This window comes from Pituophis catenifer, unplaced genomic scaffold, assembly GCF_029215685.1.
Source record: "Pituophis catenifer annectens isolate HBS135680 unplaced genomic scaffold, rPitCat1.0.hap2 SCAF_1, whole genome shotgun sequence".
NCBI lineage: Eukaryota > Metazoa > Chordata > Lepidosauria > Squamata > Colubridae > Pituophis > Pituophis catenifer.
In genome coordinates this window covers 283,137,358-283,164,080 of record NW_027256881.1, presented here as the reverse complement: position 1 = coordinate 283,164,080, position 26,723 = coordinate 283,137,358, and the positions used below count along the sequence as shown (strand labels likewise).

The 26,723-nt window shown below is 35.3% G+C and overlaps 1 protein-coding gene across 1 annotated transcript; it reads right to left on the bottom strand.

Moving 5' to 3' along the window:
• Nucleotides 1–110: 110 nt before the first annotated feature.
• Nucleotides 111–25,665, bottom strand: EHD4 (EH domain containing 4). The gene is made up of 6 exons (XM_070939934.1): nucleotides 25,370–25,665; nucleotides 16,379–16,555; nucleotides 13,108–13,205; nucleotides 10,553–10,965; nucleotides 5,835–5,999; nucleotides 111–2,989 (listed from the first exon to the last, which is right to left on the bottom strand). Exons 1-6 carry the CDS (start codon nucleotides 25,600–25,602, stop codon nucleotides 2,450–2,452), a joined length of 1,626 nt encoding a protein of 541 aa, XP_070796035.1. The 5' UTR covers nucleotides 25,603–25,665; the 3' UTR covers nucleotides 111–2,449.
• Between the last annotated feature and the right edge of the window lie 1,058 nt (nucleotides 25,666–26,723).

The following is a 26,723-nucleotide window of genomic DNA, read 5'->3' as shown; positions in this document are numbered from 1 at the left end:
CTTGAAGACTCTTCTCCATGGACCATACAGACTTTAAAATGGGAAAACATGCAAACATTTGTGCATGCACACACGTGTGACTCTAAAAAAGAAAGACAAACTAAAATGGATTAAGTTGTATAGCTTTTTTTATTTTTGGCAATAAATAAAATTATATATTCTGTCTATTTGTGATTTACAGATAGAATTTTATCTCTTGATTTCTTTTTTCAGTGTCACAAGAATTTCAATTTTCCTTTAAGGATTTTTCCCTTTGAAATCAACTGTATCTGCTAAATCTCAATAATACAAGAGCGAAAGATGATGAATTCCTTCCAGGCACCAGGCTCTTTAATCCAATGTGGTCCTCCTGGCCATTTGTCTCTTATTGTCCTTTCTCAATAAATTAGCTCCTTCAAAAACCTTGAAATCCCCACCATTGCAAAACCAGCATTGGCCTATATACCATCCCTCCTGACCGACGGGTTAATTTTAGTAACAGAACTGGAGCTAGATCGACAGTTTGGTGGAGTTTTCATTAAGCAATCTACTAAAAAAAAAGTTGAGATGATTACAGCATCTTAATGACAATGCTCACAAAGCGGTTATAATGAAGATCCAAAAGTGATACCCTGTTCTAATCATACTTAGCCGTAAAGTTAACCCAGAAAAAAGGGCTTTCCTCAGTAAGCCATGGTTAAGCATACTATGGCTTAATGTAATGCCTAAATATAACATGGTTCCCTGACAAAGTGTATGTTTTACAAATAGGAGATCTCCACCTCCATTTACAGGGATCTGAGGCAACAAGTTTGGGAAATACCACTTATCAGTGCAGAAGAGACTGAAATGGCTGGACCAATCTGACTTCATATTTGTCACATTCATATCCTGCCTTTCATCCAGAAGTTCAAGGCATCAACTCAACTATACTTGATCATTGCTTAGAACAAGTTCATACCTGACAGTACAAAGGAAGAAGCAAGAGAATAGCAAACAAGATCCCTAGGATAATTACCCATCAAAAACTGGGAATACCAAAGAATGATCAATTTTGCCTTTCACATTAATAATGAATAATATTTCTGAGAAGAATTATCAAACCAGTTTACCTGCCCCGTATGTACTTCACTTTCAGTAAGTATACCTTTTATTTATGAACAGTAGCGTTGCAAAGAATATTGTTAGGTGGTTAGCAAGTTTTATTTTTATGGAACTGAATTCTCAGAATGGGTATTTTTTAAAATTGTATTTGTACAAAAAGTACCCTACAGATTTATAGCTAATTAAAAGGTATCAATTACCTCTAACCTATTAGGATCTGACCACAATATTTGGTGATAGCCTCCTCTTAAATTACTTTATAAAGTAAAAAATAAAATATACAGATACTCATTTTATCATAACTTGTCAGCTATGATGTTAAATGGAACCTCCATGGTCTGAGAAAGCATATCTCTAATCACCAAATGCTGAGAACAATAGGGAAAGGTACTGTAATGCATTCATGTCCTGTTTATAGAATTTCTGAAGAATCCGGCTGGAAACAAAATGCTGAAACTTTGAATCTAACCCTGCAAAACTGATATTTTATATCTTATTTATAAAAAGGCTATATGGATAATTTCAACAATTACTCTGATCACAATTAAAACATCAACCAAAATAATTATTTCTTAATTAATTTCCCCAATTTTCTCAAATGAAGTTAATATTAAAACACTTATTTTTCCATACCATATTTTTCTTTTTCCCAGTGAACTATTTGTTCATAAATTTTAAACTAAACATGCTTTTAAATATTTGATTAAAACAAGGAAGCTGCACTGAAATGCATTCTTTTAGGCTAAAAATGTAATCTAATCTAAGAAAGAGTTTGGAATATCATAAAAATATTTCAAACATATTTCAAATAGAAAAAAAACCAATGTATCTTGGAATAGAACTGTTTTAAAGTTTTGTATTTTATTATTTAAATATTTGAATTTATTTTATACCTACCTAATCCTATTTCATCCATGTGACTGTATATTTAGTGGAAATATTTTTCTTACCCATTTAATATTTGCAAAAAGAGATTTAAAAGGCACTTCTGACGAAATATTTTTGTGCAAGAGAGTTTCTATATATACTCATAAAAGTAATTGGTGCTCTACATTGCTGGTTCCTGTACCTTACAAAGTATATCACATCCAATTCATGTCTATTTTAAAAATAAATAATTTCTATAAGGACACAAATGTGCATACATGGATACCCTGACTAATTATAGTTTCTCATTGCCAATTATGCTCTGTGCGTTTTTAAAAAAATGCAAACGCGATTTTGCTACAGGACAAATTTAACATTTGATATGGCTCTGAAAATATTGACAGATTAATATACTTTCAAGTGTACTAAAAGGATTCTTGCAAGTTTTTCTATGTAACAGGTTCCAACATTTTGTGTGTTTAACTTTTTCACAATTCATTTACCGCTCTATTCCACGCACATTTTTTCTATGGGATGGGGGTATCAAATGGATGGGCAAGTTATTAGGCAGTTCATATCCCTCCAATTTTATCTTGATGAGATGTTTCGCTAATGCAAATTCCTCTTCGTCCAACATGCCATCGTTATCACAGTCAGCAAGTTTCCAGATTTTCCCCAAGACACTGTTTGGCAGTTTGGAGGTCAACATATCTTTCTTTGCATTGGCCCCAGAGATTCTACCATTGACCGGTGAGAGAGTGTAAAATATTTCATCATACGTAGGTTTATCTTTGGCAACGATCCATTCCTCTTCATCAGCTCCTTCCTTGGCACCTTCTCCGTAGCCATGGTCAAATGGTCCTGCTGTGGTGCCATCAAACGCCCCACCGTGAACCTTCTGTGTTGGCATGGTACGTTCTTCCTGTGTAACCAGAGTCATTAAACGAGCCACTTTATTGGCCAGCATGTTATCGACGGCTTCTATCAGTTTTGGTTTCAGTGAATGGAATTTAGTGAAGTCATAGTTCTCCAATTGTTCCTATGAAATGACAAAAACACATAACAATGACAAGTCGGAATCTTTTCAATAACTCCTTGAAGAAATTATTGATGCTTACCAAGATTGAAAAGAAGGGATACAGAATGTTGCAAACAACATTAAACAGTAAACAATATGTTTAGGAAAACAATATTTATCCAGCCTGGACAAACAGGATACAGGATGAAAATTTAAGTTCATTTCAGGAATAGAAAAGCAAATATCTCTAGGTACAGAATTTCCATCAGCAGCAGTCAACATAATCAATTGAGCTTCAACTCAACAATTCCTATAGAATTATTAGGAAGCCAATTATACTTTCAACATTAGTAACTTCTTATCCCACTAATGCTATTCACGAGTAAGAATCTGCACTTAAAAAATATAAAATGCATATAGTGTATACCTTGTGGAATTTTTTTTCCAAACCTTTAACAGCAGTGGCAATATGCAGCATCTGAATTTTCTTTTGGGTAAATAAGCAAATTATTGCATCCAATCTGTATGCGCTGTGAGGTACATGTGAACAGGAGGGGGAAAGGAAATGTTCTTGCTTGGTTCAGGTGAATAGGAGGGGAAAGGAAAGCGGCTTACAGTGAAAAGGCAGCAGCATTCCAAATCACTACCCCACTGTCTCTCCCGCAGGAATGCATTGTCACCAAAAAATTTTCTGGAAAGTTTTTCTTTGCAGCCCTCAGCCAGATCCGGGCCCTTTTGAACTCAATTTTATTTATTGTCTTTTCCTCTCTGATATAAAATTCCTCAATATTCCACTAGACCAGTGTTTTTTTAAGCTTGGTAACTTTAAGAAATATGGAGTTTAGCTCCCAGAATTTCCCAGCTAGCCTATAAATCTGTACTAGAATAAAAAGACTGAAAAAAGTTTCAGGGCATTGGCATCTAGAATTCTCTTTTATCAGCAGGGCTGTAAGAAACATCTGCTATTTTCTTCTGGGAAAAAAGTAATGTGTTGCATTTCAGTGTGTGTTTCTGCTCTGTGTATGCTTGTGTAGGAGTGCACAGGGAAGACTGGTAGTGGCTGCATACATTCCACTCAGTGACACAAGACCAGGAATATTCCAAACAACTACCTAACTGCTATTCCCAAGGGGATGCAATGGGGAAAAAAACCTTGAATCTTTTTCTCTTGCTCTTTGAAACTCTCATTGAGTTTTTCCCCTTCCCCAATGAAATAAAAATAATTCAAATGTCCTTCCCCAAAAGTGAATGCAGGAAACTGATGTTTACAGTTGCTATTTTATTTAGCTTAGTGTTGCTTGATAATTTGTAAGACTTTTCCAAAGTTTCAGACTTCTCCTCAGTTTTTTCTGGAAATGCCTGGACAGAGTCTAAATAGCCCCTCTGTTTTACAGTCCATCTTTTCCTCTTTCCCAAGAGAGGCATTATACTTCCAACTGAAGTTTCCAAGTCTGCTTTTTAAGACTGACTAAAAAGACATCATCACTTATTTATCATAGTTCTCAGCAAGGCCTATAAACCAGCAGTGAAATCCTCTGAAGTCTGCTACTGGTTCTGTATGTCTGCTACTGAGCACACGCTTTGCGCGCGCACGAGGCACACCCGCGCAGCACTAAAAAAGGAACATTTTGAAGCCTTCCAAGTCTGCAAAAGTAAGCAGAACAGCAAGGGGGGGGGAATCCGCTGTGCCACGTGATTTAGATTACCTAGAAAGCAGGAAATCAGATGGTTATAGCTAATATAAATCACGCGTCACAGCTGATTGTTGCCCAGCTAATCGTCAGAAATACCGGTTTGCCCGAACTGGTAGCATTTTTTACTACTGGTTTGGGAGAACCGGTCCAAACCGGTAGCATTTCACCCCTGCTATAAACCCTGAAATTGAAGCTATTTGTCAGTGCATCCAACAAATCTAAGACTTTAACTCTCTCTTAAATTAGAGCCAAAATGTTAAACAGGCAATCAGATATATTAAAAAATTAATATTAATTTTAAATTAGATATGTTGGTCATCCCAAGTTAAAAGACAGGATACAATCATCATCACCTTCCTATGTTTGCTTAAGAATCATAATAGGTATGTATTATTACATTTTTAATACGTGGCTTATGTTTCTTTCTCTCATAAGAGCTCATTTGCTTTAGTGCTTCTATCTCCCCTAGTCTGCAAAACAATATAACAGTCATTTTTTCCCCCTAAAAGCAGTATAGCTAGTTGAGGCAGTAAGGGCAGCACTGAATGCTGAGAAGACCATGAAGGTTTTTCAGTGTAAATATCCCAATCAGAAACACAATCTAACCAGATAAGATTGTTGAAAGCAAATTGCGGGAATAGTGGGAATAGTTCTGTGAGAGGACAGAACTTTTTTAATAAAGTGCATCATCATGATCATCATCACTATCATCTTCCCAAGGCCATAGGAAAAACTCGGCAAGTGGATAAAAGTGACAAATCCAGTCTAAACATCTGGTTGACTGTGTGACTAACCTTACTTATTTATCTATGGCCTTGCATGGGGAGCTCAAAGGATTATGCAGCCGTGGAGCAGAGTTGGTGCCTTTTTGCCTTTTCAATTGATTTTTGCAAACCTCTAAAAACATTTGAGTTTTGAAATTTTAATTCTAAGGTTTTAATTTGTACATACTGTTATGTATTCTGACATTTTACTGTACGCTACCCAGAGTCCCTCTTCCCAGTTCACAAATGTGAAAAATAAATATTTTTTTTAATCATAATATATATCCCAAAACAATTGGGGGGAATTAAAACTGAGGCTAATGGAGAGATGGAATTATTATTGTGTATGCAACTTTGAACAGATAAATTGTTTGGTAGCATATTTACCTATAATACGAGATACAATACCTGCATTTTCTTGATTTCAGGAAAATCTCCTGGTGAAATCTGATACTCCTGCTGTAGCTGACGATAAATTTCAGGTAATTTGTTTATCAATTCCTTCTTTTTATTTTCTTTTCCAAATACTGAAGGCATTTCCTTTTTCAAATAGCTGATTATGTAAGCATGCACCTAAAAAGAGTAATTCATTTTTAAAAATATGTTTATGTATTCATTTATTTACATTTATCAATCAATACATGAAAATACATTTATTTACATGCATCTATGTATATTTTATGTAAAAAAATTAAGCATACACAAATCCACAAAGGAACTTGTAAAGCTGAATCATGGGCGTTTAATGAAAATCTGATATTCCAAAATAGCACTAACATATCTCTAAAAAGAATTAGCAACTTCAAAATATACAACATTGGAACTAGAATCTTATATCAAACTGAGGAATTTATTAAGTCAAGGAATTAGAATTATGCATAAAATACAATGGATATGAAACTGCAGCAAAATCCAGTAAAATAATATTTGTATTTCTGGAAGTGTTTCTCCAGAGAGTGAGATCTTAAGCATGTCTAGCAAATATTTATGTCTGATGATGTATAGAAGAATGGATTACAAAAAAATTTAGTAAACTTAAGGAGTATCCAACTTTTGAGAGGAAATGGGGAAAAAAGAAAGGTATGAACTAACTCAAAATCAGAATTTTGAATCACAGAATCACAGAAAGGGACATACTATCATCTCTGGTGGTCATGCCGAAAGGCAAAACAATACTGGAAAGAAATTAAGACAATGATTGAAGAAATTACAAAACAAAAGTTGGAAATGAGGCCGGAAATTTTTCTATTGGGAATAATCATAGCACAATACACCAAAGAAATAAAATATCTGATTATCCATATCCTTACAGAAGCACGGATACTCTTTGCCCAAAATTGGAAATCTGAGCAGTTACCAACAGAAGATAAAATAATCGCTAAAATTACAGAATGCGCAGAAATGGATAGGCTTACAAAAGAGCAAGAGAAAGACGATACTGATTACTATTTAGTGTGGCAAAGATGGTACAGCTGGCTGGAGGGAAAAATAGGAATATAAAAACAATTTTTGACTACTTAATAGGAATGTATAGAATTAAACAAAGAGTGAACTATAATGTTTTATATACAAATATGTAAATATGTAAATATAGATATAGATACGAATAGAGAAAGATAAGAAAAATAGAAAAATAACCCACCGATGTAGTAAGTTTAAGAGTCAGTCATGGGACTGAATTGATGTTTGTTTGTTTTGTATGTTGTCTTAATGTATTTATGTTTGTTTGTATATTTTTTATTAATAAAAACTTTATTTAAAAAAACAAAACAAAATCAGAATTTGGAGCAACTTTTAAGAAAAGGAAAAATGCATGCTTTAGTTCAGACAGTTTGTTATGTTGAAAAACATAAAAACTGTATATAAGAAATTACTTTAAGAAGCAACATGAATTAGTATAAAAGAATTCCTGGCCTTGTCTGCTCTTCAATATGGTGGAAGTTGGCTTAACTTCCACCAAAAAAGGGGGGCCTCAACCAAGGAAAAAGTATGGGGATCCCCTAGATGGCAGGAACCCTTTCCCTTCAAATCCCGGAACTCGGGACTGTAGGACAAAAGCTGCATTGTTCTATTGTAGCCAAAAATCAGGACGACTCTGGTTGCTGTTCTCTCCCCGACCCCACCCCAGATTCACCCATTCTATTAAAAGGCAGAGGCTTCCAAGAACTGTAGCTCAGTTCTTTGGGTCACTTCATTACTCTGCGCACCTGAACTACAGTTCCAGAAACTAAATGCTTTTTAATAAAATGGGTGAAACTTAAAAGGCACCACCTGAGTTTTGAAATTAGGAACAGGCCTTTAATCCCTTCATCAGGAAATGATGTGTAAGTTAACAGGAAAGAATTGTTAAGGTAACAGAAATAAGTGTTTTTCCTTCTTTCTCTCTAGCTTCATAATCTTTTTCGATTATTGACAGATAGGATCTCTATCATTATCCTAAACACTGTTTACTGAGATAACCACATTTGGAAATCTCAGCAGGATGTTGAATTATAGATTAATTAATGATGTTTGGAATTATAGATTAGGAATATATGTGCTTGTATATGCATATAACCTATTCTCTCTTTTAGCTAATACCTTATATATTACTTGACAACTACTTGTATGATTCCATGTTTAGACAATGTTTGCAATTTTACAAACGTTACCAGGCAAGGGTAGAACTATTAGAACTGTTAAAATAAGGCAATAAAGCCGAGGAACATCAATCTGAAAAGTATACTGTCAAGTTTCAGTAAAGTTTATCTTGTGCCTTTGCCAAACTGGAATGGACTTTCCACTGCATGCTATTTTAAAAGCTTCTTACCCCATTGTGGATGCCCATGGATTGATACTTGCTGTAGTTGGATGTAGATAATCTCGCAAACTGATATTGACAGCAATTAATCTATCTATAGATGCAACATGTATGCATGTAACATATACAACATGTATACATACAACAATGCTTTCAAAGAAAACAAATGAAATCATGCTCTAATTTTGAAACAAACAAGATGAAAGAGCTTCCACCTATTCTTAAAGGCCAGGAAAATTACAGGAAAACGCCTGCAACAGTCAGTACAAATTTAAGGGGCCTTAATAATTATGTAAATAGGAGTTGCACAAGCACAGTGTCTGTTCAAAAACCTTTATGAAAGTTTGTTTATTTAAAACATTTATGTAGCCGCCCATCTTTTAACCAACTCTGTGCAGCTCCTAATGAAATGTATAATTATATATAATCTACATAATTCCCCCTTGTGAATCTAGAATATTTCAGTTATGAAAAAGAATGAAAGTGTGATTGGAATAAAAACAAAAGAGTGCATCATAATTAGCAACAGTCACAGCTTCTGTATTTAGAATTACAATGGAAAAAAGTCAAGACCACTAGACTGAAACTACAGCATTCTTTGAATATCATTACAAAGCATAATTCCTCTCTATGAAAAGTAAATCTTATTTTTTTTACACCATGGTTTGTAAAGCCATTGGATTTTGCTTTGGGTTTTTTTTTTCACTTTAAAGGTATTGAAATTTCAGTTCACTAGCTACGAAATCCCCTTCTGCCTGTCTCCTGCTTGTACCATGACATCCAATATCATCAAGCAGTTTATACCTGATACTGACAGAAAAATACAACCCCAGATGTAAGAAAAGAGAAAGGACCAAGATAAAGAAATTAAAACTGAATTAGGATGCCTATATTTGTATATACAAGTTTCTACATACAAGTTTACAATAATTTATACTATTTTTACATAAATTAAATTAATAAACTTTAAATGAATATTAAAATAATTTATATTTTATATACATCAAATTGATCCAGCAGGTTCACACAAGTCAATTTCCTTCAATTTATACTGCTTCAGGTCCTGCAGTAATAAATGCTCCTAAACAAATCAAACAAAATGAAAATAAATAAAATAAATTGTTTGTATCCCACTCCTTATTCATGATGTTAGCATTTCCCTGGCTGCGTGCAAAAAAATTCCAGCATTTTTCATGTGTGGGAGCTCTAAGGTTATTGAGCCACCTTTCTCCACAAAAGACCTAAAGCCCAGAAGCCAAGATGCAGCACCAGACAGAAGATCCTGCAATCTGAGAAAAGTTTCATAAAATTGGATTAGAAGCTAAAATGACGTATTCTCAGGCCTTCTTGCCTAATTTTACTGGAGAGAGAGAGAGAGAGAAACCAAAGTTATCCAAGGTCAATGAATAAGTGGAATGTGGAATGAACCTTCTGAATCCTGCATAACTGCTGTAATTTAAGATGGGGGGAGGGGGAAAAGAGAAAAAAAATTAAAACGCTTTAAATGCTGGTTCCTTGGTTACATTGAAATAGGAAATTTCCATAGCAGCCTAAGCAATTTGACTTCTTTCCTTAATAAAACAAATAAAAGGGCTTTCGGGTAAGGATCTATGGTGGACTAAATGTCCTTGAAAGAATGAGAACTGCAATGTGGTAGATCCTGGTTACTAGATAGTGCATTCTGTCTGGTCCAGTCTTTCTGGAGAAAAAGAAATCATGAGTTTGTCCACTTGCAGAAGGGAGGAAACTTGATTTTTATTCTTTCCCTTGCAATTAAGACACTTTTACTTTTGGGTTACAATATTACAATGGCAACCACCAGAACAGTGGCAAAAACAGCAGAAAGGAGGAAAGGACCACTAGAGCAACTTGCAGAGAGTAGATTTCTTGTTTGGCATTTTCTGGCCACAGAGGAATAATCCTTTAATTATTTATTGTAATAAGAAATTCCTTAAAAGTTATTTTTTTAAAAAAAAATGCAGACACTCCTGGGTGCCATTAAAAGCCATAATTTTCTAATGGTAGAACAAAAAGGAAAGGAAATATAAATGTAAATAAAGGTTTGATCCATCAGGAGAAAAATATTTTAAAGAAAGAAAATAATAACACCTCCCAAAATTTCTACCATGGAAGACAATGGATTCCACTGACCATCAACACTCTAGTCTGCTAGGTGTCTATCTCTCCCACATGGAAAGTTAAACTATAATCATAATGACATTTCTGTGACTTTATATAGATGGCCAATTATTGCGCTGCAGATGAAAATGGCAAGTCAGCAAACCAACCACATCAGTCAGTAGCTATATATTACACCCCATCTTACCTTTGCAAGCCGTGACCTCTTGATCAGATCATTCAGCTTTCTTACTGTTGCTTTTTGTGGAAGATTCTGAATGTCTTGGAACAGATCTTGTGCCTCTACCTCAAATAATTTTCGGTTCTCTGTGTTTTGGAGGGGCTGGGCCCAAAAAGAACCAATATAAACCCGCAATACCTCTGGAGTATTAATTACTTTGCCCAAGGACCACATGAGTGCACCATATACTCTCATTAACTGCTGGGTGTCCACTTGGTCAGCCTTATTCAACACCACCCTTATCTTGTCATCCTGACCCCGGAATGCTTTGATTGCTTCTGAGAATTCATCAGAAATATCAAGTTTATGGGCATCAAATAAAAGGATGATTCGATCAACCCGCTCAGCAAACCACTGCAGGACATGACAGAAGTCGTAACCTGAACAAAAAAGACAATAAACAGGAAAAGGTGATGAAATATGAGTTTGCTCAGTTTTTCAACATAACTCTTGCGGAATGAAGACATAATTTTGTAATGCTTGAATGAGTAATTTCAAATGCTACACTGGCAGCCAGTTCAGCTTCACTCTGCATTGCAAATGACTTTCATGAAGAGCTATTTAGAATGATGTTCACAGCTTTATGTTTTTGAACATGAACCTAAAGCAAATGTTAGTCATAATAAAAATGTAGAATTACACAGGTTGTCAAGAATACGGAGAATACCTACATATACAGCGGATCCCACAATCATGTATCTTACTCCAAAGAATTAACTCCATAGTTACAGATAGGATTTTCCTATCTAAGTTAGATGATTTTCCTCTACAAGTGACAGAAATCAGAGCTAGCTCCAAACCTTATTAAACTTGGCAACACATCACAGCCCAGCATAGCAAAAATCTATTTTAATGGAGATGGTTATTCATACATTCTTCCATGCCAGTATTTTGGAGGTTAAACCTAGCTAAATTTGCTGAGGTTGGTGCTATCCTTGAAAGGGGAAAAAGAAAACAAAAAAGGAACAGATTGTAAAACTGAGAAAGGGAAGAGAAAGAAAGGTGACGAGATAGATTGTGGGAGATAAAAAGGCTAAAATGCCTTGGATCGGAGAAAAGATATCATGCCTTTTGAGGCATGATATTTTTGACAGATACATTACAAACAGTCCCTGGGTGAAGAACATTCGACTCACAGACAACACACACTTATGAATGGACTGCTATAAAGCCTACGATATTAAGAATCTGAGTTAAATACAATGGTCCCTAATAACAAATGCAGACACTATTTTGTGACACCCATGAGAACATTGTACAGCTTCAGCAATTCATCAGTTTGAAGAAGAAAAACTCTGTACAAATCTCCCTTGGTATCTGGTTCAAGGTAAAGGTAAGATATACATTATATACCCGTGATGGTGAACCTATGGCATGCGTGCCGGAAGTGGCATGCAGAGCTATCTCTCCAGGCACATGAGCCGTTGCCCGTTGCTCTTCCGGGTTCCAGCGTGCTGGCCAGCTGGTCTTCTGGTGTCTGGCACGCATACGCATGTGAAGACCAGCTGGCCGGTGCGCATGCACATGCACATGCCAGAAACTGGAAGATCATCTTCCTGGTGCGCGCATGCGCAATGGGCAGCTGCTTTCTGGTTTCCAGCACACACGCGTGTGCGCTCCCATTTTGGCACTCAGTGCCGAAAAGATTCGCCAACACTGCTATATACTAAGATAAATATTTGACTAATGAACACTAAGTAAGAATCATATGTACCTGTTCTGGCTTACCTACAAATTAGATTTAAAGAAAGACTTAGGAACTGATCTCATTCATAATCTGGGGGAATTTATATATGCTTAATTTCTGAAATTCTTAAGTACTTAATCTAAATCTTCAGCACATAAGACATATGATTCAATGTTCTGTTAGCAGAACATAATGTTCTATTTCTTTTCAATTAGCAGCATTACAAAAAAGAGAACACCAAAACGCAGCATATGCTAGAAGCATGTGCTCAGGGAGATATCAGTTAAATATTAATTATTTATTTTGCAGGAGGGTACACTTCAGAACCAATAATGCAAAAGCACTTCAAAAATCTGAAATTGCTGTAGAGTAGTAGAGAAATCAGATATGGTTTCATGGATGCTCACTATTATTACTATGGTTTAATAATTCAAATATAATGATGTACTTTATGATTAGACACCTTAAACACCATTTTACTAGAAATGTAGAGAATATTTTTTCCCTTATATATTTCAAAGTCAATTACATTTTAATATAATGAACATTATAATCAAAGGAAAATGTTGCAATCCTTCAATTCAGAGATAGTAATACAAGGGAGCATAAAACACGGATTTAATAATATGTTTAGCAGATTGTGGCTTAGAACACTGAAGGAACATCTAGGAACATGACTGGATAAACTGGGCTTGGTATGTTCAATGTCTCTTCTATTATTTGAATTATTTTATTTTTTTAAAAAATAATCCTAAATCTATTTCTTTATTCTGTCTGTTGTAAGTGCCTGCTGCCAAGAGGGCATATATTTTTATATAAAAAAGAGGAAACTCACCTCTACTGATGCGTTGTTTCTCTCCTGAAAGAATGCCAGGGCTATCTATGATGCTGATGCTTTTTAGAACCTGATTGGGTAATTGAGCACACATGAACCTACATGGAAAAGGGAAAACTTTGGTTACAGAAGACTTGGGAAAAGCCTTTCCCTGTATTTAAACTACCAGTGATAGACGCCCTCAACCAAAGCATGAAATATGGTGCTTCATTTTGTCCAGCTTCTGTATATAAAATGATTCCAACTTTAAGACTCCTGCACATTTGGAGAGCATGAATATTTCTCCCCATAAGGGAGAAGAAATTCTACTTAGACCAGGATCCTGTTTTTCATGGAGAAACTATATGTGAATATGGTGATTCACATGTAGGGCTCTTATCACATCAATATGTCCACCCATGGTCAACATGCATGATCCTAACTTCCATTCCACAAGTTACATATTCAATGACCCATCTTTCTATCATAAAACAAGATTTCTGGGATATTTCAGTGTATAACATTGAGGATAAAGAAGGAAGCCAAGCAAATTTATTGTGTACCCTTTGCCTGTCTAACACCATCTTTCTTCAGGAACTCTCTCCATAGAAGGAAGTGGATTAGTAGCTGGGAAGAGGGAAGAGTCCAGATATCTATCGAATACAATTCCCCAAAGGAGATCAAAGTTGTTTCAAACTCTCATCAAATCCAATTGTAGATGCCCCTACCACAATGATAGCAATTGTACATGGAAACTTATTAAAAGATACAATATTTTATTTTATTTTATTTTATTTTATTTTATTTTATTTTATTATTTTATTTTATTTATTTTTTCTTACTTACTTATTTACTTACTCAATTTTATTGACCACTCATTTTACCACTAGGTGGCTTATTGCTATTAACCTGAGTTGGATAAATACAGACAGATGGATAAAGAATCTCTGAAATTTTATTTTTCATATCCAGAATTAAATTTCTCTAATGATTTGCACTGGATTATAACTCCAATATTATATAGTTATTAGCTATTTTATCGAGGAATGATCGATACGTTGCTTAATACAACTTAATACAATACATTACATTGGTAGAAGAATGTATGATAAGGAAAACAGAAGAAACTAAGGGACTGTTCCCATTCTTTAAAGAAAAGAAATGTAATTGAAAAATTGCAGGATACACGTGACTATGGAGAGATTCTAAGCCAAATACTATGCAAGATTTATTGATATGTGGTGTAAACTTAAGTGACCCAATTAATAAAAACATTAAAATGAATAGTGATGGATATATTGTGTATTCCTTCCTAATTATTTTATTTAACAATACTGTTAAGCTATGCCAATTCATAACAATATTACACAACAACTATGCCATGTAATCTAGGTGATGTACAATATGTTAAAATACACTAAAAAGCAAAATAGAATATACTGTATTTTGGATATGACAGCTTTTTTCCAATTGGAATGATTCTTAATATTTTAAATATATTTTCTGCAGTCTTTTTTACTAGGCTACCAAAAAAGAACTTTACACAATCAAGTAAGGAACAATGCAATTAAGTTTTATTTTAAAAATCATTCATATTGTCCTCCTTGTGCATTTATTGGGTGGCTAAAATAAGACAAGTTTATGAGAAGACTGTGTCCTTTATACCAACTAAACAATCACACTGTGTTTTATTTTTCTGGATGCCAAGAATGTAGTAGTGACAGGTTTTACATGAAAAACAAGAACTGCAATTATGTATAGAGACAGCACTGTAATACACTTAAGCTGTTGTGAGCATTATGGGCAATAAGAAAAGAGATAAGAGATTTTTCAGTAGTGTATAAATAAGCTCTTTGGATTCTAAACTAGAATTTAGAATTTTTTGTCTTTTTAAGAAAGTTGCAGAAACATAGTTCACTGCATTATCCCACAATTCTTGTTGGGCTACCAATTAAATATAAGAATTAGCATTTCTTTAAACAAAAATCTGGGCTGATAAATACACCACTAGAGAACAATATTTTGATCGTGTTACATTAGAACAAAAGCCAATTAAAGTTCTTTTCAGAGAAAAAAAGTTTCAAGAACGAAAAAAACTCACAAAATTGACCTGGCTTCGCTATCTGGCCTGGGGGATCAGAGGATTGTGTAGAGCCCATAAAATAGTTGTACGGTTCTTGTATGGCTGAGCATTCCCAGTGATTGCTCTGCGTGGCTTTTAATTGATTTTAACATTCACATTATAATAATATATTATACATACAAAAAAATAAAAATATTAAAATAGCCACACAGATATTATAATGCAAATGTTAAAATCAATTAAAAGCCATGCAGAGCTTGGTGTGTGTAACACACACACACACACACACACACACACACACACACACATTTCCCAGAGTCATGAATATGAAAAAATTAAATTAAAACAACAACAACTGGAAAGGGACTTTTTATGTATATTTATATAACCAAATATATTTTTGTCCCTTCTTCCCTTCCATTTTACTCAAGCCACACAGGCAGAACAGGGATTTAGGCTCTTTAAGTTCAAGGCAAGAAAAACTGGAAGAAGTGAACCTGAGCACCAGAATACTGATGAAGTAAGGCAAGGAAGAATTTACCAGTTTTTTATTCTTTTTATGAGAGCAGAATTGGAGCTTGTGGACTCTGGAAAGAGTGAGGCAAAGAGTGGCTCTAATTTTAGAAATGAGAATTATACCAAAAACAACCTTATAAATCTGTAGCTCACACAGTGCCTTATTCCTTCAGTAGCTGTTTTGGTTGTTGTTGTTGTTTACAAAAAAAGTTTGCTGAAGTTATCAAAGTATTTCCAGGAGTGAAAATATGAACCTGGATTTCTCCAATCCTAGTCTAATAGCTTTTTGTCCCTTTAAAAAGGCTAAAAAACTCTTTCAAAATGTGCAGAATATATCCTACAACCTGAAAAATACAGCTACATCATCTGCCTCCTAACTTCTTGCTTTTTTATACTTCAGTTCCCCTTACATGACTCTTGAAGATGGTAAAATTCCATTATTCTAAGTTATCATCAATTTTATTAGCTTTTGCTTAAAATGTTACTGGTCTACATTTGTTACACAATTATATAGACTTATTTATATGAGCCTATAAAACAAAGGAATTTATGACTCATTTGGAAATGTCTGTATCTGTATATGTCATGCTGGTTGGAAGACAGAGACTAGAAACGGCCCACAGAAGTTTGGTTATTCAGCAGCATAAAATGTTATTAGATATATGCATAAATTACTGCACAGCCTTTCCTTACCTATTCAAGAACGCATTTCCAAAACGGCTGAGTTTGCGGAATGGCTTTTTGGGATCCACCACAAGAGCGTTTCCTGGAGTACTCCCTTCGGTATCTCCATACATGACAGCAATAAAAGAATCTGTAGTTGGTTCAGGGCCAATTCGCATCCCTGGAAAATCTTGCTCCAAGAGGTACCTAATTATGATGCAAAACATAATAAAACAATATTAAAAACAAATTGAGAATAAAGCATTAAGGTCTATTCTTCTAAGGAAAAGCTAGGATATTAATAAATGAACCCACCCTGAATATAGATTTCCACAAACCCTAAATTTAAAGGCTTTTCTGCTAAATTACTAGTCAGATTAATGACTTTGTATCTGACTTTTTTCATTTTTATCTGCATCACCAAATTCATCATCAGTATCTCTTCCCTTTCCTGTTCACCTTAATAATAAGCCAACTCCTGATGTCTTATATCCTTTTCCACTTTTTATTTGAAATAAATAGACATGGGGGAGAAACGTTTTCAACTATAGCTTTCAATTTGTTTCTGTATATTGCAGATCAGGGAACAAATGACTTTTATCCTTACTAATACATAAAATACATACTCAAATGTTCAGGTTTATGAATTAGGTTTTCTATCTGTATAGCTGCTTCCTTGGCTTCATAAAATAAGACCAAGCGTGCATATTTGGCAAATTGTGTCAGTGCAAGAAAATAAAGAATATAAAATGATTGCTTGGCAGACTTTTCCCAAATGCTTATTACTTTAAGAGATTACATAAATACCAGCCTTTTAACAGCTGTAATAAAAACTAAAATAATCTAATTCTGATAAGTCAAGCAGCATTATTTCCATTTTTCCTCAATCTTGTGTAATTCACATGACAGCAATTTCCTCCCTAGCCACATCCCAGAGACAATTACATAGAAGTATGCCATTATCTTTTTTCCTGCTGTAGCCACAGAGGAGACAAAGCCAGAATAAGAGATACTGAACAGATAATTCTGCATGACATTCTATTGTAGTACTGAGATCGTGAATTCCTATAGTTCTCAACCAGCATTTGAAGAAGTCCAGGCTGGGAAAATCTATTCTATTATATATTTCCAAGAAAATGAATAGTTACAGATCCTATACGTACGTTAAGGTACATTATACAGATAAGTCAAGTTTTTTAAAAAAATATTTCATGCCAAACCAGTGGTGAAATGTAAAATTTGTTACTACCGGTTCTGTGGGAGTGGCTTGGGGGGGTAATGTGACTGGGTGGGAGTGGCCAACTTTTTTTTTTTACTTTCAAAAACATTTTTTTCTACAACCTCTTCAGCTGGAAATGCTTTTAAAAGCCTCTGACGATCCCAGCTGAGTTGCGCGATCATCAGAGGCTTTTTTTTAAACTTTTAAAAGCATTTTTTCGGCCGAAGAGGTTGTAGAAAAAATGCTTTTAAAGGTAAAAAAAAAAAAAGTCTCTGATGATTGCGTGGCTCAGCTGGGCATGGGGGGGGGGTGTTACCGGTTCTCTGAACCACCCACCGCCATCGCTACCAGATCAGGCAATCCGGTCCAAACCAGGAGCATTTCACCCCTGTGCCAAACCCCTTCTATGCTGAACCCTTGAGTGGGATTTAGATCTTCATCACATGGAAACCATAGCTGGAGTGCTTTTATACATCTTTGACTGGTATACTAATTCTTTTCTAAGCAGAAGGATATGACTCATGTCCTCATTATCTCCACACTAGATTATGGCAATGTGCCATAGTTGGGGTTGCTCTTGAAAACTACAGATGTAGACTGCAAGCTGATTGGTGCTAGCTCATTTGGCACCTATTTTGCAGTGTTGTATTGGTTTCCAACAGACAAATAAATAAATCCACTCATAATGTAAAAGAAATTGACATAAAAATAGTAAACAGAAAATATACAAAATCATTGAATCATTTGGCTCACAAAATCAAAGCCACTCTCTCTTGAATTGATTATTATAAAGGATAATTTAAGATCCTGTACTTTCTTTTGAAGAAGTGTATGCCTGTTTTATTCTTTGTTTCAGCATGAAGCCAAAGAGTAACATTTTGTCCTTTTCATTCAAATCTGTTGAATGAAGGGCCAGAGAATCAACATTTTATTTTATCCCAAACATCATCACAGGTAAATTGACTAAGCTATAGTGTTTTCACATAGTCATGAAACAAAATAAATGATGAAAGAAAAACCAAGCTGATGACATGAATATGAAGAAGGAAAAACTTAGAAGAGACTAGAGAAGGGAAGAGGAGAAGGTTAGCACAACAGACATCAGAAAGCAATGAAAATGTGAACATAATTTTACACAAAGAACTTCTTTAGCACCAGCTGTGTTTGTGGTTCACACTGACTTTATTTGTATTTTGTTATTGGTTGTTTTACTAGTTACTGACTCAATCCTTTTAAAGTATATGCAACATAAATCACAGACCTGTCTTCAACACACCCATATTAGAGAGCAGTATAGCACAGAAGCTTCATAATACAAATTAAAATAAATATTGTTTCAGTATGGAAATGCTTCACTGGCCTAAATAGATTGTGTTATAGGATTACCATTCCAGTCCAACAATTGTCTAGACCTGCAGACCCAAAGCAAACAGAGAGGATAAGGGATAAACAAACTGCTCCATGCAGAAAGTGTTTCATGCATGGAACAATTGATTTAGTAGCCTTTAAATATACTTGTTTCAAATATTTTGGTCTGTATATCGAACAACACTGGGCGCTTCTGCTTTGAGTCTGGACTGAAATGCTGTTCTTGCAGACAGAAGAGGTTATGAAAGAGGTAAAAGTGAAGAAAGTCAACCCTGAGGGTTTTTGAAATGCTGTTCTTGCAGACAATAGTAGTTATGAAGGAGGTTAACAGTGGAAGAAAGTCAACCCTAAGGGGTTTCGTTGATGGTATGTGTACATACTGGTGGTACAAACTTTGCTCTACTCAACCCCTAAAATCATTCCCAAATCTCTCTGAATTTTTTTCTGCCCAAACACAGAACAACAAAAGTATCCCTAGTTTTGTTTCTGTTGAACTGCAGCTGATTTGAAATAGTCAGCCAGAAATTCTGGAATGCAAAGGTTCGGTTTGAATGTGAAATAAAGTATACTGTCTCTTCCATGCACAACCTTTCATTAGAACTCTGCTCAGTTACAAAGCTGACTAACTATTTTTGTTGTACAAGCATAAAAGGAGAGCGGATGTTTGCTGAAGAGTAAGAATCCTGTTTGAAGTAAAATTTGTGACATGAGGCTTAGAAGGAAGTCTCATCTTAATAAAAACAGGAAGATAAGCAATCATAGCAGAAATACAGTAAATGGGAGTCATTAAGGGTACATATGTATATAATCTCAATTGTCTTCTCAGCTAAGAAGGCTAGTACATATATCGATATACAACTATAGAAAAGATTGATAATGTGGGCAACAGATGAAATGATGTATACTAAGGGGCTGACCCAATAATCTTTCTCCATTTCATGAAAATATTTGTGACATGGAGAAATTCACTGCTATTAACCTTTCTAAAGAAAACAATCTATACAATTCTGTTAGGATCAAGCAATCTGCACTGATACAGCTGGGAAAAATGTATCAATATATACAACTATTATGAAAAGACAAAGTCTTAGCTCACCAACTCAAACAAGATGAAATACACATTTGGCTTAACTATTAAAGAACATTTAATTGTTTATATCATATAAAATACAGAACAATTAAAACTCGGGACCGCATGTTTTCTGAATAGTTTTTATCCCAGAGCTATAACTGCACTCAACAATGAACTAAAGGGCCACCATCAGTGAGCTGTTTGACAGCATTACTTGGTCTGCTGTGTGGGTGGTTTAGGGATGGGGAATTTGTGGTGGATGGGGGTGTATTTGGGGATTGTTATGTGTGTTGGACCTGGTCTTTGAGTGTTAAGTGAATTTCATTGTATGGATATACTGTGTATACATGTACAATAACAATGAAGTTATTATTATATACAATAAAGCACTGCGCCTCACATTCCTTACCTCCTTTTTCATCTTTCCTTCATAGTTTTGTCTATGGATACATATTCTAATGCAGTGGTAAGCTCCTTATGAAAAGTTAAACTATCTTCCTATTCTTCATTTGAGGCATACTGGAAACTATTAATGAATGAACTTTTTGAACAATTGGCTATTATAGACCTCTTTCAACCTGTTTCTGACATATTTTTCAAATTCAGGATTTAAAACTGGACAATCTAGTCACTATGTACAACTGGATAATCCATTCTATGTGATATTAAGCATAACATTTTTTTGATGAGGCTTGTTTAGGACATGAACTTGAGTCACTGAATTTTGGTGCTCTAGTAAAGTGACAAGTTCCAAGAACTGATGGCAAAATCCAGGTGCTCAAACCATCACTTCTTCCTGCTCATTTCTGCAAGATTTCACCTCATGTTCTATACACAAAGGAATTGAAAAATATTATTTAATGTTTGGAACAAAACATTACATTTACTTCCCCTTTCATTAAATTGACACGAAAAGGTAACAATTTTTAAAATTATTGTCAACAATTAATGATTAGTTGAATGCAGACTAACAAATAGAAGCTCAGTTATGCAAAATCCACAATTGCCTGGTCAAGAAACAAGCTTCATTCTATTATGGCTAAGATTTTATTATATGTAGGCTAATGGATTATTTCTGCTTGGCATAAATCTTTTCCATAACATAACAAATCTTTATCATATGTGAAGATTTACATATGAGGACATATATGGGGTCCCCCTAAGCAACTTGCTCAGACTGAAGACGTTACTTGGATAAGCAGCAAAACATTTCAAACTAAAAAAGAAAAGAAGTCCAGATGCCATGACTCAGACAACTCTACCTGGATGACTAAGTCTTCATTGACAAATGTTCACCAAGTTTTGCTGGTTTGCCAGCTCTTATATTTTTTGGAATATGCCATCCTACTTGGTAACAATTACCCAAATTTTGAGAGTGGGGAAAAATGATTATTATTATTTTTGCCTCCCTCTCCTAGCTATCACATTTCTATCTAAATTTGTCTTACACCGAAAATTTTCTAGAGTTGCAAGTACTCATAAGAAAGAGGTTGCTAAACAATAGTGATTTAGAAGGTGATTGTGGTCATGTACAGAGAGAATTGCAAAAGGAAGCTCTGAGGGCAAAGAGACCTATACTGCAAATAATCTAAGTAGCAGGGATACTGTAAAAAGTAAAAGTGTGAGACAAAGTCAACAACTAGAAAAATCAATGGTTGGCTGTGATCAACCAAGTAGGTACATTAAGCATGAGCACCTCTAAACATCAGCCTCTCCTTTAAAACAGCTACACTTAAAGAGAGACAACTTAACAATATGTTCGAGTGTATGCAGTACATGAGTTCTTGGTTAACAACAATTCATTCAGCGACCATTCAAAGTTATGACAATGAAGAACAAGGAGACTTATGGCCAGTCCTCAAAAGTTGCAGCCTTATCAGCATCTCAAATAAAATTCCTTTTCTCCCAGTTCCAGCAGTGCCAAATTATCTCTCTTTACAGTTTATAATTTCTATTTTACTCTCCATAATATCTGCCTGATATGTTTTACATCTCTAGATATTTGATTTATAGAGATTTCCATCTTCTCAACTTTTTCATCTCCTCTTTCAAAAAAAAAAAAAAACTTTATAAGTTTTTCATCCATTCTTTTTCCAAAAGCTGTCAATGTAGTATCAATTGATTCAGAACTTATAGCTGAATTTCTGAAACATTTTCTGAAGCAAATCTGGTATAATTCCTCGTTCTACAGGTTACTCTATCTTTTTTGCCGTTTTTATCACTTTTCTGGTGGTTACCATTATAATATTGCAATCCAAAAGTGAAAGTGTTTCAATTGCAAACAAAAGAATAAAAGGCAAGGTATCCCCTTTTTTCCTGTTGTCTTCCTATGCCCTTAATACTGATGCCTCAAATGGCACTTGGTATTCTAATATTTATATTAAAAAGTAATCATTAGATTTTAGAGAACTAATAAAATTTATTCTTCATTTTGAAAATGACTAGGTGGAAGAATAAAATATATTTAGCAGAAAACCCCAAACACACACATTGACAGAATCAATTTTGCAATCTGAAATTAGGAAAATTAGTACTGTATCACAATTTGAATACATCTGAAATTAATTCAGATTTAGCCTGTTGAGCTTTTTTTTTACTTTTTAAAGCACACAATTCTGTGAAAAACTATAATACAAAACTTCAACCACAGACTCTTTAAAACTGCATGATATGATTCCTATAACACCCATTGCAAAAGAAACCAGAGCCTTCAGTTCAGTCAACATCAGTCTCACTGCTCTTTGGACTTAAGCCAATTCACCTTACAACAGTGTCTGTAAATCCAAATATAAAGAAGTGGCAGTATGTATTTCCAAAGAAAAAACAATGACTCTTTAGGCAATTTAAATTCTACCAGATTAGCTATGCTAAATATTTACTTCACTAACTGCTGATGAAATGAATGTGTCAACTTGGAAGTTAACAAACTCTTATCTAGAAGTTAAGTATAGAACTTGCTAGGCTTTCTAAAGGGTATGAAACTAAACTTGTAGAAAGAAAAAGGAAGGAAAGCATGTAAAAGTGGAAGCATTTTAACAGGACTTAAATTCCTATAAAACCCATAAAATCCATTCTATCTGGGACATGGTTCAAAGGTCATGGGAGACCACCATGGTGAAAACTAGTATATTTAGTATCAGTCCTTTAAATGAGGACACACAACGAGAGGAGGACAAACGCCTGTAATGCGTATTAATCACAGGAAAAGGAAGCACTAGAGTCATGCAAATAACATAGAAAAGGTAAAAACTGCTCCCCTGAGGCGTTGGTATTACAATTACTAGAAATCCCAAAGGTGCTTTTCCAAAAGGCAATTGGACTCCTCTTCTCCAGCTCTCTTTTGGAAAAGTTCCTTTGGGACAACCATGACTTGGATGACTGAGAATCTCCATAGACAATTACTAGAAATTGTCTAGAAAAAACTGGAATTAAAGTCCAAGTGTCTGAAGAGGCCATTCGTGAAATATTTGATTGTATATATAAAGACAAAATGACACATAAAGAATTGTGATGCTAAATTATTTTCCTAAACTTTAATTTAATTTGTAATTTAATATTGAGCTTTTGTGCTATAGAGCCTGGAATTTAGCAGAGAGATTATTTTATAAAAAAATTTTCTTCTTGATGTTAAGAAAGTGATTCAGAATATGAGTCTTAGTTGGTTCTGAAGTTTGTATATTTTTAAAAAATGAAAAGATGAAGCAATGTTTCCACACAGGCTAAATTTAATGACTACCTAAAGGACTGTATTAATTCCATATTGATACAAATGAATATCTTGTGGATCTTCTTTATACTGTCATATTTATAGCTAAATTTTAATCAATATTATATATGTAAGGTATTTTCAATTGCATACCTACCATCGTTGTTTGTGTGAAACATAGCTTCCTTTCCAATTATTTATATTTCATTATGTGGATGAGATAATTGAACAGTTCTCTGTGAAAATTATTAATGGTAATTTAAATATTGAAAAGGGTAAATTGAAGGTGGCCAGTAATAAATGCTATCTGTAATGTATACATTGGGAGGTTTACATATATGTGCATGCAATATTGCCAGAATGAGAGAGAATAAAACTCTAGATATAAGGCCTAGCTTTAAGTCTTTAAAAGGAGAGCATTAAAATATTTTAACTTAAGGCTACTTGGAAAGATAATTAAGAGTAAAAAGCAATTAAAAATATTACTCAGCTATTTTGAGACAGTGATCCAGATGGAAATGTATACTAGAAATAAATTCATGTTGATGTTTAGAGCAATGTAACACTAAAAAAGTTGTATCTGTCTAGCTATCTTCAATACATTCTCAATAAGGCTATAAATGAAAAATCATCACATTTGACATACCTCTATATGTACCACATTACTGATATCCTGTGCTACCAAAAATTCTTACCCTGAAACTTATCTTAAATTTATATAGCCAAACATTTACCAGATACAGTCTACATAGCAGGCTGCAAAGCCTGACCTCTAGATAGCATATAATGTTCAATGTTATAGAGTTTTTTGGGTTTTGATTTCCTTATTTTTAACTTTTGTTATGCATGAAGTAATATAGTAACCATTTCTTTAAAATGTATACTTTTCTGTGTACAAAGTCATATGCCACATATCATTTTCTTCATTCAACTGTGGGAAAGATGCCCATTCAATTTATAAAACATTACAAATACTAGTAGATCATGCCCCTAGACAGAAACACTACCATAACAATCTAATCCTATTAAAGTTAAATGCCTCCAAAGGGCATATCCATTCACAAAGGGTGGTCTCCTATTGCACAAAGCCATAATAGGATTTGCAAATCAAATTTTACAGTTGAGAATGTCATGTAAAAGCACCCAAGGCTAGTTAGTTAAGGAAACTGTAGTCAAACAACCCCGGCCTCACTGCAATACATGATGTCACAGGGGAACACTTTATTGTTTATTCCCTTGATAATGTTCATATACCTGCCCACGCATTAAGCTATTACTGATAAATTTTGATATTTGAATCCATCATCTTCTTGGCCTAGTCATCATGTTTACTATTGCAGTTGGGATGGGACAAGTGGAAGTCAAATAGAAAACTTGGTAGGTGTAGGACCATCCTTCACATACATGGTTTTCGGCTTAGCAAGGGAAGATAAACATTGCGGGTAGACCCACCACCTCCTCCCGACCAAAATCCCACCAGGTGAGGAGGGAAGAGAGGTGCGGCAGAGAGTCTTACTCTTGGGATCTTCCGAGAGTTACGGGCGGCTATTTACACCTGAAACAGCAGGAAGGCAACTCCCTGGTCCGGGCTAAACGCGCCATAATCGCTCCAGGAGGAAGCCGCGAGCGCGGTTTTTTTTTTTTTTTTTTTTTTACCTGATAAAAGTGGTCTTCCCGGTGCTGTACTGACCCACGAGGAGCACCATGGGCTTGTTGTCGAAGTCCGCATCCTCCAGGGCGGGCGAGTGGAACTCATGAAAGCGGTAATGCTCCTCCAGCGGAAACAGCTTCTTCGCGTAAAGCTCTTTCAAACCGCCGGTCACCGTTTCCACCACGTCCTCGTTTTCGCCGGGCTTTTGGCCCCCGCTTTGCTTCAGCCAACTGAACATGGCGATGGTCGCTGCCGGCGGCTGGTCCCCCAACCGTTCGCTAGCTCGCTCGCGTTCCCGCCTGGGCTGCCACCAAGACTGAAAGGCCGAGCCGGCAAGCTGTGAACCCCGCCCTTCCTGCTTCGCTCTGCGGTGGCCTAGCTGAAGGGGAGGGACGTCCCGGGGCGGAGGCTGGAAACGGCACGGCGCTTTGCTCCGTCTGTCTGTATTTCTGTCTGTCTTCCTCCTTCCTTCTGGAAAGCGGATCCGAAGGCGACTTAATCAACCACCAATTTTATAGCATATCATAATTTTGTAGCAAAGCATAAGCGCACCAGCGTGCTTACCGTCCCTCTCCGAATGTTTCCTTTTATTCGTATCCTTTTCATGTATTTATAATTATGTTCTGTCATAAAATACATGCTTGACGAAATAAATAAAATAAAAATAAAACTATCAGGTGATAGGAGCCAGCCCGGGCATTTAGGTTATGGTTCGGTAGGACTTGAAACCAGGAAATTAGGTCAATTGAATTAAACCGTAAATTTAATTTATTAGGCATCCAAGTGGAAGAAGGGTGCGCTCTCCTTCCCAAAAGCAGGATTGGCTACATTAGCATTCCCCGGACTATCCGGATATACCGGGAGGCGGGGAAGGTCAATTGGTAACTTTGCTGCTTCTGCTCAGTGACCCGCGAAAGGGCGACCAGAGGTTCTCTGGAAGTGCCTGCCCTTCCTGTCACAGTAGAAGCGGAGGAAAGGAATCTCAGGTACTCTTTTGGAGCCCAGCTGTCTGAAAGTCTTGGGGAGTGTCGGTCTGAGAAAGGGCGGAGCAAACCAACCTCTTGAAGGGTATCAAGATTGCCATCAATCCAAGTGGGAATTAGTTGACGAATAATGTCACCTTTCAAGGTCTCCCCGGAGTCTTGTGAAGTTATCAAGAATCAAGGGGGAAACCAGAGCTGAACTGAACTAAAATGGCATAAAAAGTACTTCCTGTCATCCTAAATAATCCAACTATTATTATTATTATTATTATTATTATTATTGTTGTTGTTGTTGTTGTTGTTGTTATTATTATTATTATTAGGCTCAGTAAAGGAGTTTCTTGCCAAACTCCATTATGGTGCAAGGATAGATAAT